At 38.7% G+C, this 15,542-nt stretch overlaps 2 protein-coding genes and 2 long non-coding RNA genes across 5 annotated transcripts; 2 read left to right on the top strand and 2 right to left on the bottom strand.

Annotated features, from left to right (window-relative positions):
* Positions 1-12: 12 nt before the first annotated feature.
* On the bottom strand, positions 13-5,702 carry LOC139787305 (uncharacterized). Its single transcript, XM_071726370.1, has 3 exons — positions 5,565-5,702; positions 5,278-5,402; positions 13-5,202 (listed from the first exon to the last, which is right to left on the bottom strand). Exon 3 carries the CDS (start codon positions 2,627-2,629, stop codon positions 71-73), a length of 2,559 nt encoding a protein of 852 aa, XP_071582471.1. The 5' UTR covers positions 2,630-5,202; positions 5,278-5,402; positions 5,565-5,702; the 3' UTR covers positions 13-70.
* LOC139787306 (uncharacterized) lies at positions 5,678-7,273 on the top strand. 2 transcript variants are annotated; one of them, XM_071726371.1, is made up of 2 exons: positions 5,678-5,853; positions 6,295-7,273. In XM_071726371.1, exons 1-2 carry the CDS (start codon positions 5,678-5,680, stop codon positions 7,004-7,006), a joined length of 888 nt encoding a protein of 295 aa, XP_071582472.1. In that variant the 3' UTR covers positions 7,007-7,273. The 2 variants fall into 2 exon arrangements, with proteins under 2 accessions (XP_071582472.1, XP_071582473.1); XM_071726372.1 differs by having other exon boundaries at positions 5,722-5,858.
* A 2,665-nt stretch (positions 7,274-9,938) lies between these two features.
* LOC139787308 (uncharacterized) lies at positions 9,939-15,318 on the top strand. The gene is made up of 2 exons (XR_011722599.1): positions 9,939-10,074; positions 14,895-15,318. It is a non-coding gene; the product is annotated as an uncharacterized lncRNA (long non-coding RNA).
* On the bottom strand, positions 12,167-13,127 carry LOC139787307 (uncharacterized). The gene is made up of 2 exons (XR_011722598.1): positions 12,705-13,127; positions 12,167-12,337 (listed from the first exon to the last, which is right to left on the bottom strand). It is a non-coding gene; the product is annotated as an uncharacterized lncRNA (long non-coding RNA).
* Positions 15,319-15,542: the final 224 nt, after the last annotated feature.

The raw sequence follows: 15,542 nt of genomic DNA on the forward strand, positions 1-15,542 counted from the left end.
CACCATCCATCCACACACCAAACAACATTCTTCTTTACAAACAAGCCGCAATACATTATTTACATTATTATTATTTACAACCGTTATCTTTTTTGTAGTATTCCTCTCTCCTTTTCCATAATCTATTTAGCACCTTTCCTTTTTCCATTCTAAATTTGTCATCGCATATATTCTCTAATCGTTCTTCGTTATTCCTACCTAAATTCTCAAACCATGTACTTGTGATGTTGCACTCGCTTATATAATGCTCTAAATTGTCCCTACCTGACTTGCAGAATCTACACTTTGTATCTTCTTCGTCAAGCCAGTATTTATTTGCGTCCTCGAAATTGCCGCACCTTAATTTTACCATCGCTCTAATCTCGTTTCCTGTTTTTACTTTATCCAAGTTCGCTTTTAATAAATAACTCGGTGTTTTGTTGCTCGCCTTTATCACTTTGTACCTTGTATTATACCTTGCCTCTACTATTTTACTGTTTATTATTTGCCCTTGAATATCCTGTTCCCTTATTCTTACTAAGCCTTCAGTATTTTTACCTTCATAATTTAATTCTTTTATTACTTCAGAGCTCCAACCATTGTTATTATAAAACCTTTCTCGTTCCAAATTATATAAATCCTTTTTCTTTTTATCCCTTGTTTCCTTTTCATCCCAACATGCCTTTACTAAACTTCCATCTTTTTTCCCTCTGCTTCTTTTCTCGAACCTCATGGCTCTTATACCCCAACAGATTTTAAGTTTCTCTAATCCTAGTTCCCTTAGTATTACATACCTCGGTGTGCAAAAATCTAGTCTAAATATCCATCTTACATAATCCAACATGACTTTCTCCAACTCCTTTTTTTCACTCCACCCCCATATCTCTGCTCCGTATTCCATCACACTTTTCACTAGGTACTTAAAAAGCGTCCATCTCCTACTAAAATCATCTTTACATAATCTTTCTCCTAAACCCCAGACCCTATTTGCAGCGATCCTTCCTTTTCTTTTCAGCTCTTTTATATGATCGATATAATTACCTTTCCTATTAAACGTGAAACCCAGATATTTAAACATTTCTACTTCCTCTATTATTTTTTCGCCCCATTTCCATGTCATTCTGCCTCTTTTACCTTTACTATTAAATACCAACACTTTAGTTTTTTCTGTATTTAATTCTAGTTTCCTTTCTTTTAAAAATCTTTTTAACATGCTCATCATATCTAATAAAGCCTTTCTATTTTTCGCTACCAAAACCATATCATCCGCGTATGCTAATGACCACACTCTCACTCCTCCAAGCTCCACTCCTCCTATACCACGCTTTTCTAAAACTTTATCAATGTCCGCATTGTATAAATTGAACAGGGCGGGACTCATCACACAGCCCTGCCTTACACCTTTCTTCGTCTTGAAGCACCTTGTGAACCCATCCCTCGTTCGTATTGTCACCTCCGTCTCTTTGTAAATTTCTTTTATCCTGTTTATTAAACTGCGATCTACTCCTTTCTCTTCCATTATCTTCCATAAAATTCCTCTGTCAACGTTGTCGAACGCTGCCCTTAGATCCACAAATATTGCGAAAATCTTGTCTTTCCCAATTGCCATACCTTTCTCCTTTTCCCTTTGCACTATATGGTTCAAGATAAATATGTTATCCATCGTAGACCTCCCTTTCCTAAAGCCGGCTTGGCTGTCAGGTATCATCCCTTTCATCTCCATTATTTCCTCCAATCTGTTCCTTAAAATTTCCGCATATACCTTGTATGCAGTGCACAGCAGAGAGATCCCCCTATAGTTGTCTGTTCTCTCTTTATCCCCCCTTTTATATAGGGGGACAACTATACTTGTTCGCCATTCGGTCGGAATTTTACCTTCCTTCCAAATGAGCTTCAACAGATCAGTTAGAGCCCTTCTCACCGCTGCGCCACCATACAGCCATGCTTCCATTGGGATTCCATCGACACCTGCAGCTTTGCCTAACTTCATGTTCCTGACTGCCCTTACTATCTCCTCTTCTTGCAACTCCATTTCTATATCTTGAACCTGTTCCTCATTTCTTTCTTCTGTTCCCATGTCACGCACCTCCAACGCCTCATCCCTTCCCTCCATCTCGGACCCACCTAACAACTCCATGAAGTAACTTCTCCAGTTCTCTTTCGGAATATTATTCTCTTTCCATTCTTTCTTCTTTCTTCGACTGTTTATGTAATTCCAAATTTTCTTTTCATCCTTCAGTTTTCTTAATTCCTCTTCTTCCCTCTCTCTCTTCTCCATCCTTTTCTTCTCTAACCACCCCTTCAGGCCTTTCTTACCTTCCAGATAGTCTTCCTTACTTCCCTTTCCACTTCTCCATCTTCTGTACTGTCTTTTCACCTCCCTCTTCTTTCTGGTACAACTCCTATCCCACCAATCTTTGTGCCCTATTTTCCTTCTCTTCTTTATCTTGATTTCCTTATAAACTAAGGCTCCCAGGATCCAGTTTTTGATTTTCTCCCATTTCCTATCCACCGACTCTATTTCCTGGTCCTCGTTTACATTCCATGCCTCCGTCCTCTCCCTGTATAATTTCCTTGCCTCTTCGTTCCAACATATGATCTTCTTTGACATATTCTGTTCCTCTTCTTCCTCTTCTGTCCACCCCTCCATTTGTCTCGTATTCTCCTATTCCTCCAGTAACAAGGTCAGAGGCAAATGATCCGAGTCCACCCTGTCCCCTATTCTAAATTCCAACACTCGCTCTTGCGCACTATCGTTTACAATTGCATAATCAATTACCGAGCACCCTCTCGCACCCACATACGTATATTCCCCATCCCAATCCCCCTCTGTACATCCATTCAAAAAATACCATCCTTTTTCATTTATCATGTCCACAAAACTTCTACCCCCATCTCCTATGACTTTATTCTTACTCTCCTTTTCAAAGTCACACTCCTCGTCCCTACAACCTCCTAAGTTTCCTATTCTAATATTAAAATCGCCTCCTATAATAATATCCTCTCCTTCGCATCCTTCGCATTGCTCTGTTATTTTTGCCATTATCTCTTCAACATCTTTCTTTGCTCCTACATTATATACTGTAAAAATATTTAGACCTTTATCCTCTTTTACTATTCTCGTTCGCGCAATTCTTTCTGTAATCAGTACACTTTCATAATTCTCCACTTCCACCACCCAGTCTTTTCTAATACCTATTAGTAAACCTCCCTTCGCCCTACCCTTCTTCCTTTCCCTTACCGCGTTAATGTTTTTCCAGTTGTGCGTTTCCGGCAGTCTACCCTTAATTCTATCCCATCCCTTTTCCTCTAACCATGTTTCACATAGCCCTATAAAATCGAAACCTACTATGTAATTCCAGAAATCTTTGTCCTGCCTCTCAATACCCGCAACATTCCAAAAAATTATCTTTCGCCTATTTTCATTCTTCTGTTGCTTCGCTTTTCCGACCTCCTTTCGTGTTGTTCGCCTGTTGTCCTCTTGAATGCCACTTGCTGGTACTCTTCTCCTAACTTGGCAGCCATCTAAAAATTTTTCTTTTCTATTAGCTTATTTTCTACCTCGCTCCATACGTACTTCCTACCTTGCACCTCTAGCTTCCTATAACCTATTTCAATAATAACCTATATCAAATAATAAATAAGTAAATATATATAAATATTATTCTTAGACCAAGGAAGCGCAAGGTGACAATTTATTTAAATTTATTTAAAATGGGAACGTATGCATGATGTAAGCCTGATCTACAATGTGTTCTTTGTTTCCTGTTTTTTGCTCTTTTAACCTTTTTACGACTATCTCGTATTTCGCAATTCCGTCGCGTAACGCGATGTTTTTTTTTCTCTGTCGTCCAAGATAAAAATTGACGAATTTCAGAAAAGACTAGAAAGAGGTTAAAAGAGCAAAAAACAGGAAACAAAGAACACATTGTAGATCAGGCTTACATCATGCATACGTTCCCATTTTAAATAAATTTAAATAAATTGTAACCTTGCGCTTCCTTGATCTGATCAGACCATGCAAATAATTAATATTTATTTGAAAAACACAAAAAAAATTAAATATAATGCCATGAAAAAGAAGTAAAATAATAGTATTATTTCAAGTATATTTATTAGAATGAGTAATATCACATAAAATATATATATTTTGTACACAAAATTTAATTTAAAGGAATACGTACAATATTTTAGAAATTTAGACTCTAGGTCGTTTATTCGGCGACTATTTTTAAGTGTGCAAATTAGGAATTTATGCATATTGCTTCACATCAATATTTTATTCCGCTTATATAACTCGTCTTATAAGGAAGCTTGTATTTTATTTGATGCGTAGTTTGCTTCATCAATTCAACTTTATTTATTGATCTCATATATCAACTTTATATCTCCTCTATGAGAAACCCAAATCAATGAATACTAATAATTACGCATCAAATAAAATACAAGCTTCCTTATAAGACGAGTTTTGTAAGCGGAATAAAATATTGATGAAGCAATATGCATAAATTCCAATGAATACTAATAATAATCAATAAGAATCCACTCCTTGATCACCTCAAGCAGAGTTTTTTCCGTGCGGTCTTGCACTGGCACAAAAAAATTTTTTTTTGTGCCACGTTCGTATCCACCAAAAATCCACTTTCCCTCGATTATTCGGCCACGATTGTATTTCCTTTTGCCGATTTTTGCTTCGTCTATTTCGACGATTATATTGGGCCCTCCAAGTTTCGCTGAATTCTTTTCGGCCCAATATATGCAAATCTATTATATTTAACATAACAACCCTGCTAAAAATAATCGCGTGACAATACGTATGACAACACATATGTGATCCTGCATGTAATCTCATATAAGAGCTCTGATTAATTCGCGCACAGCTTCGTGTATGCGATCTCACATGACATTTCGTGCCAAAATCTCATTTCAGCTTCACATGATATCTTTTACGAGACTTCATATATATCTGACCCTCATATGAGATCTCTTATGTGATCTCATTAACCATTTTATATAAAAAAAATTTATTTTATACAATTAATAAAAACATTGCCAAGTGTAATTGTACGATGTACTGGACTCGGGTGAGGATAGATTAGAGAGATCCGTATCTTCATTACTGTTATTTTTTGTACATAAATATTTTCTATTTTTGAGATACTTCTTTAATTCATTTTGCCCATTTTTCATTTTTCCAAATTTTTGCATAGTTTTCTTCGAGATCTGTAATATATTACGTATAAAAATACAAAATATGTAATATTTTTAATACCTCAAATTTGCATTATACACTTTTACCTTGGTTTTTCGTTTTGGTGTTCCATCCGTTTCTATTTGCTTCATTTGCAACTGTTGCAATGCATCACTGCGACGAATTTTCGAAAATTTGTAGCGTCCTTCTTTATTTAATAAATCTTCTTTACCTTAAAAAAGTTTATGTTTACTACTAATTATTCCAAATACATTGTTATTAATTTTTTTACTTTGTTAAAGTATATCAAAAATATCTTTCTTAAATGTTCAAATTTTACGTTGTATAATTACTTAACATATTCTATCAATAGTAAATAAATGCGAATACTTACTTCCAACACATAAGACTTCACCTGGTGATAAGGTGGAATTATGTTCATCGTCTTTACTGTGCCGCTTTATGTAATGTGGTTGGTTGATACAGTTTTCACGTTCAAAATGTTCAATGTCACTAATAGGCACAATTAATACTTTTCTCCTGCCCGTAGCCCTCGGCGGGGGAACAGGCAGTACAGAGAGTGAGCGAAGAAGAGTTACGGAAAAGGGTGACACGGAGAGGAGGGAAGGCGGAGGAAGAGCGATAGGGGTGAAGGAAGCAGAGAGGAGGTGGAGCAAATGGAGGTGAGGTGAATAGGAAGAGGAGACGGCAGAAATTGGTCAGAGATGAGGAGGCCGGAGAATGAGGTTAGGTCGACGGGAACACGGGAGAGGAAGCAGATGGCACGAGAGGCGAGAGCGGCACGACAGTTAAGGCGGATTCGCAACACGCAGCACTGCAACGGGTGGCAGGGACAAGCGGCGAGATCGAGAGAGCGAAGGGAGGGGACAACGGAGCGAGGTGAACAGGTAAGGTAAACACGTGGCGGCAGTAGAGAAGGCGGACCGAGGAGACGAGTGCGAGTGGTGGAAAAGAGTAAGCGGTTGCCAGAGAAAGAATTGGAGGCGGAAGGAGCGAAGGTAAGGTGGAGGTGAAAGAGAGAAGGGCGATAGGTCAGAGGAGGAGAGGAAGGAGAGAGAGAGAGCGGAGCAAAAGAGAGGTGGTTAATATAAGTGCATTTTCAGTTGTCTCAGGATGGAAGAAAAAGGAAGAGCTTTAGTGGACGCGGTAGAGAGGATGATGGAGGAGAAAGTGAGGAGGATGCTGAAGGAGGGGAAGGAGGACAATAAAAGGAAGGAGGAGAGGATGGAGGAGCTGGAGGAGGAAGTAAGGAGATTGAAAAGGAAGGTGGAAAGAATGGAGCAGAATGGAGGTAAAAGGAAGAGGGAAGAGTACGAGGAAAGGAGACCTGAGAAGAAGAAATGGTGGGGGGTGGGGGGTGAGAACGAGGAAGAGCTGAGGAAGAGAAATGTGATTCTAAGGATAGAGAAAGAGAAATGGGAAGGAAAAGAATCGAATTGGGAGAAGGTAAAGGAATTGTTCACAGAAGGACTAAAGGTGAGAGTGGAGGTAAGGGAAGTAAGGCTGATCGGACAGAGAGGTGCGTGGCTGACGTTCTTAGTGAGACTGGGGGGCGAGGAGGAGAAGCGGCGAGTCCTGGAAGCAAGGAGGAGAGCAGGGAGCAGTATGGGGGTGAAGTTAGATGAAGATAAATCGGTGGAGAGGAGGGATAGAGAGAGAGAAGAGAAAGGGAAGAGGTTAGAAAGGAGTAGGGAGGATGCCAGGAGCGAAACGAGATCCGAGGAGGAGGAGATTTCTAGAGGAATGGAAGAGAAGCTCCTCATGGATTCGGATGAGGAGGAAAAAGGCAAGAGGAAGAGGGAATGGGCAAAATAGAGAGCGGAAGGGAGACGCAAAGGAAGGAGGGAGGTAGCAGAAGAAGTCGCGGAGGATGCTGAGGAAGAGGAAGAGGAGGGGGCAGGATGCGAGGGGGGGAGGGGAAATTAATAATTGTGAGGTCGTAAGAGACCAGGTTAAGGGTACTGTGTTTTGTACGAGGTTTGGGAACGTTCCTCTCAAAAACGCCTTGTAAACCCTGCGGGGAAGGCAATAAATTTACATAATACTTTTCTCCTTTCATCAGAATAGAAACGTACCGCAGCATGGAGTGTTTCAATTGTATTTAAAGACATAACCTGTTAATGAAAAATGTCAGCATTTTTTAAAAAATTTCTATAGCACACAATATGCAAAAACCCTATAGGTTAGGTTATATACTTACGGATTTAATGTATTTTCTGAATTTTCGTTCTTTAATCAACAAGCTCTGTTCGAACTATCGGCGCGCGATCGGTGCGAAGTTGTCGCCGCGGGCGGTGCACTCGCGCCAAAATTCGAGGTCGCCGGGTGTCCCGGGGGGAACTCGGGATACACACATTGCACGCACACAGCGGAGGGGGCGGAGGGGACGCGCGAATCACGACGCGGCCTATCTCTTCGCCGGCTTCCCTCCCCTGGCTGTTTCCTCGCGCATCTTTCTTGTCGGCGTCTGCGTTCGGCTTTGCGTTCACCAGGACGACCACTACGTCGTCGTCCGGCGGCGGCGGCGGTGGCGGCGGCGGTGGTTTCAAGAGACTATGGAATAAAAATCTTGTTTTTAATGTGACGTGAAAAATATCATTCAAAGAATATAAATGTTAGAAAAATAAATTAATACCGTAAAAATGTTGTTGTTAAATAATATTGATTAAAAGAGTAGGGGAGACCGGAGGCCTAACCGTCAGTTTTTTTTCGGTGCCGATTTTTAACAAGAAAATAAATAATTTTAGTTAAATATGGTATACCACTGTAAAGAGTGAGCCTTTAGCTACAAAATTTATATAGGAAATTTTTATCTACGTCGCTTTGTTTAACCGGTATAGAGCAAAAACGACAACGGTGGAAAAATTGAAATCTCAAAAATGCCGGGGTTTAACCGTCACACTGCATTTTCAATACATATACGTACATCTAATCCTGAAAAATGATAGGATACATCTTAATAATTGTTTTTTAAGAGAAAAATATAAAAATTTATTTAAAATTTTTATGCGAAACATTATTAAAAAATAGTTACGAGGGTTCCTCTTTCCGCAGAAGTCACTCGCCCGACTTGTTTCACTCCTCGACGTCCGATGACTCTATTCGGTGTCTGAACGGTTGTAATTCCCGTCTCATCCATATTCCATATGCAGTGAGCCTGGAAATGCCCGGAAATGCCTTGGAAATGCACCCGGACTGCTTACTGACGGATTAACCCCAAACACAAGTTTCTGGTTTGATCGCCCACGAAATATTAGACATCAACGATAATGAACAAACTACACTGGATTCGTGTTCAGCATGCATTACTCTTTATAATCACGTACCTCGAGATTTGGAGAGCAAATATTATTGCAGATATTACAAAATTTCCACGCGCAGAAAATGTAACTTTCACCTTCCGAAAACACGTTTGCCCTCGTAAAAATCATAACACGGCAGGTAACCTGCCGAAACTCCGTTGGTCACATGAGTACCATAAGCAGCGTTTACAATGTTAATAGCGAGTTTGCACAATATACAGGTTCCGAGATATTTGATTTGACGGTTCAACCCCGGCGACGGTTAGGCCCCGGTCTCCCCTATTGATAAATATTCGTTGCTCGAGCGCGAATGATAAAGTTTGATTGTATAAACGTTTTTATTGGTCCCATGTACTAATGAAAGTAAATCATCTTTCTGACAAAGAAAATTACGGAAAATTGGTGAAGTTAAGTTTTATCATTCCGTATTATAGTAATCGATTGCAGCGTTTGATAAAAATAAATAGTAGTAATAAAAATCTCGTCTATTAAATAATTAAGGGATTAGATAACGTTTATCAATTTTATGAAGACAAGTGAAAGTAACAATCATAGAGAACAATCATGGTAATAGTTTGCAAACACCTAATTGCACCTAATTGCAGACAATGATAGTAAATGTAAACGAGCGAAAATATGTGGAAAGTTAAACGGTTATAAGATAATAAAATTGATGGAGGTGCCGACGCGGATAGACATCTTGTTTCGAAAGTAATTCCTTCATTCAAGGATCTTTTAGAGTCTCTTTTTATCTAAGGTCACTGTGTCTGGGGTTAATGCTAATCGACTTTAATCCGCTCGCGCTCGCCTGAACGAATCGTACGATTCGGATTATCGTTGCGATTATTCACGTTCGTTTTACAATATATTAATAGCCGGAGATGATTACTGGCGAGAAAACGGCCTGTCACTTTTTGTCGAAAAATTGTCAGCGCCGATTTGCATCGTGTTAACTTGATGACGAATAAAGACAAGTTGTTTCCAACTCCATTACTCATTGGACACGGGCACACAATCACACACAATCGTAGAATGTAGTAATAACAAAAGGTAAACGAACGCACACTAGAAAACCGTTCTTTGTTTTCTACCTCGTATAATTGTCTTTATGAATAATACATTCCGATTTTTTATTCTCTCTTGTTGAAACGATTTCTTTTCTTCTCACACGATGATTTATATATATTTTATACTTATTAATCTTATTATCCAATAGATCACACATAATAAAAGTTGAAAAGATATTTCACTTCGGTTATTTAAAGTCATTAATAATGACTCGTTACGGTACATAATTTGTGCATACGCGATACTTTGCGCGTACGACTCTTTGATCATAGACACTGTGGCCATCCTGCAGAAATTTCCGGCTACTTTCGACGTACCGTGTGGTGCTTCCGCATTTGTCTTGATTCCCGGCTTGCCGATCCGTTCGCTGCTACTGTGCCGCGATAAGGACGGAGTGGACGTCGTCGAGGAGAGACCGTGGACCTCGCTGCTCATGTTCGACGATTCGCTGGCGCTGCTGGATCGACTGTATCGCCTGTCGGTTTTGCGAGAACGACTGAAACGACTGAAACGGTCAGAGACGGTTCTATCGATGTGTTTCGCGAATCCACGAATCGAGTTAAGTTTAATCTACGCGCGATTAAGTACCTGGCGCGCGATCGCTTATCTGCGAGATAAATGACGGGCGAGAAAAATAGCGATACGATGTTGTTCCCCGAACGCGCCCACGAACAGTCATCTCTTAACGATTATAAAGACAATTTCGATCGTAACAGGATTACACACTGTTCCACTTGTTGATACGTCGCTTGATATTGCTTACCTTCGTGGTCGCTTTTATAGTGCCTGATATTTTGTTGTGCTGCGCTCATCAAGAATCTCTTTTTAGAAGCTTGACGTGTAATTCGTGGTATCGCGAGAACGACTTTAATGTCTACTTGAGTTAACAAATTCATTTTGCCAGACAAATTTTTACACGTGACTTAACTTTTATAAAACAAGATGTCTAATAAACACATATGATCCGTATCTTTTCTGAAAAGTTTCTTTTATTCTACAATTTTTATATATTATTTTTTATATTATTTTACGTTTTAGGACGCGTATCCGTTTTGGAACGATTGATTCAGTTAAAAGCTTTACAATGAATTTCTTTTTTAAAAACTTGGGAAAATTGATTTTTTATAATTGAGAGAATTAAATTTAAATTAATTCTTCCAATTTTAGGAGATTAGGTCAGATGTTTTGGACTAAACCCTTTTGATCTCGCTCGCGAAATTGCTCGAATCGCGTTACCTGCTGTCGGAGGCATTGTCCGCCGGCTTCTTGCGCGACGACGAACTCACGCTGCTCGTTTCCTCCTATCTCACGCAGATCTGCTCATAAGCATGATCCGAGGACTCCCTCGCGATCTCGGAGCGCGCCGCATGTCCGTTGCCGGTATGCGGCCGGCCGACGAATCCGCCGCCGTTGTTGATGTGCACGTCCACTTTCACTGAAAGCCAAAGCCCCGCTCGGAATATTACGTATCGCACACGAGAAAACTGCCTTCCACAAGAAAACATCACGCTCGAGAAGTTTTCCAGAAAACATCTTGAGCTAAACTCAAACTAACGATTCGCAAACTTGCGACTAGTAAAAGTTGCCGACAGCTTTGTAGAAATTTATCATTTCTATAGCGCCGCGCGCGAGAGAGAGATCGGAGTTCGACTTTTTATAAAATTTTAAATTTCTTTTTTATTTCGATTCTCGCGCTGTGTCGGCGACTTTTACGCGTTTCGCTGGAACTCGCTCGATCCATCGATCGCTGTTTTTATTGCTCTTGCTTATTAAGAGCCAGTGCACAGTAACGGCTTAACGGTATCCGCGGTAAATCGCGCGCGAGTCTTTAACCCGGTTTCGCAGAGCGCGCGTGTTGTTCGCGACGTGTGTGGCTTTTTTCGCTCCCTTGACAATTATCCAAGTATCTCTCTTTCTTCGAGATCAATCTTGCGACAGTCTATCATGCACTAGTCACGTGTCGTTCGTAAAACGAACGATTAAACTTACTGCTTGCAAAGTAAAACGAATAAGCAGTTTCCCATTGTAAAATTAATGCCGATTATCGGGAATCTTATTAAAATTGACGAAGGCTCGCTTAATAGCTGTGATAAATAAGCGGAGAGAATAATTGGCATTTTTGTTATCGGCGAATATCGAAAGTGTGTACATATACATATATATGCGTTTATTATGAAGGAAATTATATATATTTATTCCGTAATTATTCTGAAATCGATGGAAAACGGCTACGAAAACGTGACTAAAAATTGTATTCTTGTGAGACACTTTTATTACTTTCTATAAAAGTATTTCATGAAATAAAATTCAATGATAATTGGTTAAAGATAACTTCTCTTTAATCTTAATTTTATATGAGTAATTTTATGAGTAAAGATTTCTAATATAGATTTTCTATTATTTATACTTCTATTAATTTCATACTTCTTACTTAATTCTTTAATCCAGTTAATTCACTTCGTATTTAGTTCTATTTCATTTTTCTTATTTTCAATATTTCTAGAACACTGGAATTTAATTAATATAATAGTTCAATTAAGGGGCTACATCTACCTAGAGGCCCGAAAAATAGGTCGAAATTCAGAAATTTTTTTTTCAGAAACGATTAGTGGGAATAAAACGAATTTTTTTGTACTTAAAGATACATGTTTTGAGAGCTTTAAAAAAAATTTTTATTAAAAAATGTCCAAAAACAAAAAAGTTATGGCCGCCGGCAGATGATAAGTTTTTTTTCGACACGTTCGGCGGTGGACACTGTCCAGTTAAAACGGTTGATCTGAAATAAAAAAACCAAAAAGGTTATTCAAGTTAACAATAAAGACGAGTCGTTGACGATCGCCGATTTTTAAAATCGATTTTTTAAACAAAATGGCAACAAATTGAAACTCAGGTATGGAAAATCTATGAAAAAATGTCGTCATTCTTACGTAATTATTAAAAAATAAAGATCAATTTAAAAAAAGTAAGATCGTCAACGACCTTTAAATGTTTCTCAGCGTATTTTGTGTAAATTTTAAAACGATCCATCGAGCGGTTTTCCAGATATGATGTCCACCGGCTTCGAAAACAGAGTTTTGAGAAAAACGCGTTTAAAGTTTCAAGTATGGTTCTACTATTGTTAAGTGAAGAATTTTTAACTTTACCTCTAGTCGTCAATTCCAGGACCATATAAAGTACCCTCAGCAGCAATTGCAGCTTCATGCGAAGAGGATTGTTTTTGTCTGCGAGCAATTCTCCCTTCGCGCGTCGCCTCCTGCACTCGAATTTCAGCTGAATTGATGCGCTCTCGGTCTTGGTTCTCGCAGTGTGTAGCGCAATTTCGGCCAACATCGATATTCAATACCTGCATTATCAGTAAATATATACTAGCACTTTCGTTGAAAGTGCATGCGGCAATATTTGCAGCAATTTGAACGATCGATGCACTGCTGTTCTGAATTTTCGGAGCCATTCGCCAAATAATGTTGTTCAAACTTTCGTTTACATTTTGAGTGAATCCACCGACGCATCTCTCCAATAAATTGTCATCCGAAAGATTTTCATATATCGGACGAATTGCTTTGATAACATCGTCGTGAAGTGGCGTTTTATGCTCATAATGCTGAAGAGTTCCTGCGGCTTTCGTTTGCTGCCACGAGCACCACGATTCCGGTCCTTGAGGGCAATTATTTTCTTCGATCTGTCTCGTCTAAACGAAGTAGAAGCTCTTGTTTCTCGAGAAATTTTCATTTTCGATGCCATTATTATCACTTTACGTACGCTTTGAAACTCGAATACAGAACAGAAGAGCAAGTGCGTAAAGTCTACTAGTACGTCTACTCGCTAGCTCAATGGCTTTCGTACTGAATTCTAACGGTCCTCAGCTGAAGGACACAGGTGGGGTCGCTTCCCTAGGCCCCTAAAAGGGACTCTTTTGTCATGAGCAACAATACACAAGATCGAGAAGACAACTGAAACCCAAAATACCGCTAGAGCGATATTTTCCATGCGCGCCACGTCAGGTAGCGGAGCTCGAACGCTCGAACGCTCGAACTTGTTTTCTTCGGAATTCTATAACTTCGTCAATTTTACAGATATCGATGTAAAATTTTCAGGATATATTTTCAACACTTGAAACTTTTAGAAAATGCAATAAAAAAATGCAAAAAAAAAAATTTTCTAGGTAGATGTGGCCCCTTAATTAAATCTTCTTTATATACATTGCATTGATATTTATACAATTTTGCTAATGTGAAACCGCGCAACAACAACGTACGAGGCTATACAAGCAATATGTATCTCGAAATATGTTTGAGCACCAGTAAGAGTAGCCGTTCGCTGCTTTCTCCGAGATTTGATAAGTGGCCAGTATAGCGGCGTATTCAATGCGGGCCATTCTCCACGTTAATGAATAAATCGGCGGCGCGTGGAGAGCGATAATATGCAAAATACACGTAATTTCCATTGCAGATCCGGCCGCTGCGTCTTGTTGCGCGATCGCGAATCGCTCGTGACGTATACGCGCCCGCATGTCGACTTGTCGATGGTATCCATTGACGATGAGGATTAACGTTGACGGATTAAGTCGGTCCATTGTTGATACTAAACGAATCATTCAGCATCTGCCAACACCGAGTTATGCGTTTCGCGAGAAGTTTTGTCGATATAATGATATTTGACATTTATAAAGTCAAAGCGTAGCTGTTATTTACAAAGAGTTTTATCGACGAATGTTGGAACTTGTATGAGCGAGTATTGATACATTCCAATAATTTTTTCTTGTATTTTTTTTAACAAGACGCGAATATTTCGCAGAATTAATTTGCACTATTGACGCAGTTAACGATTCAGCTGTTTATTTTGAAATTTAACTAGTTTAGATAATTTGAAAGAGACAATGAGCTATTTTTATCTTTTTTTATCTTTTTTTAAAACGTAATTTATGTTATACTTGTGGCTTATAGGTATATTATCGAACGTCCACGTTATCTATAAATATGTTATTTAAATGTCATTACTATTCGAGCAGAATTATTCGCTGTGGTATCTTTTCCTACGCGTAACGAAATCTTTTTGAAATTGTTAAAATTATATTAAAAATTATTAAATTTAATCCTTACACACTTTATAAAAAAATAAATTTTAGGAAATTACGGTATACATTAGTTTCTCATCTAATAAAATTGGAAATAAAATACTAAAAAGTAACTTTTTCCTAATAATTAATAATATTATTAGGTATTTACTATATGTTTGTCTATCTTTTTCTTTATCTAATTTCTTTTACAATAACTTATATTCGTAACATATAACGTATATTCAATAAGCCTGGCATTCTGCTATCGGATTCTCAGGAAACTGCATGAGCGAATTTATGGGATTAATAAAGGGCCGCTACGAGGCAAAGGAGGATGGTTTTTCTGCCGGTGGTGCATCGCTACATTCCATTATGACTCCGCACGGTCCCGATAAACAATGCTTCGAGGCTGCGTCCAACAGCGAGCTGGTGCCAGAACGGATCGCTGACGATACACAGGCCTTTATGTTCGAGACCTCGTATAGCATGGCCGTGACAGAATGGGCCAGTAAGCTTTGCAATAAGCTGGACGACGACTACTACAAATGCTGGCAGGGTCTACAAAAGCATTTCGATCTCACTGATAAACAGGCCAAAATTGCTTAACAAGTATGTTGAACAACATATCCACGTCTCTATCTTAACGTATTCACGAGGGAGACACTGTTGTCTCAGCTCTTAAAATAAATTTTTTACATCTCTTTTTCTCTCTTATTATTTTTGGACATTTTATTTTAGCAACTCTGTGTCATCTTCGAGAAAAGAAAAAAAAATATTTTGATGATTTATTTTGATGAAAAGAAAAAAACAAGCAAGTGAGAGCTTTTTTTGTTTTTCTTTCAATAGCAACCAAAAGTCTTTCAGATATTTCTTATTAATAAATTATTATTATTATTGGTAATTATTGATATTTTTGTTATTGAAG

This window comes from Temnothorax nylanderi, unplaced genomic scaffold, assembly GCF_030848795.1.
Source record: "Temnothorax nylanderi isolate EJ_2023f unplaced genomic scaffold, tnyl_v1.0 TNYL_tig1415_pilon, whole genome shotgun sequence".
Lineage (NCBI taxonomy): Eukaryota > Metazoa > Arthropoda > Insecta > Hymenoptera > Formicidae > Temnothorax > Temnothorax nylanderi.

Coding starts and splice junctions, on each gene's coding strand:
- LOC139787305 (XM_071726370.1), bottom strand. CDS start 2,629: ATGGAGGGGTGGACAGAAGAGGAAGAAGAGGAACAGAATATGTCAAAG.
- LOC139787306 (XM_071726371.1), top strand. CDS start 5,678: ATGTCACTAATAGGCACAATTAATACTTTTCTCCTGCCCGTAGCCCTC. Junction 5,854..6,294: donor AGGAGGTGGAGCAAATGGAG/GTGAGGTGAATA, acceptor GTGCATTTTCAG/TTGTCTCAGGATGGAAGAAA.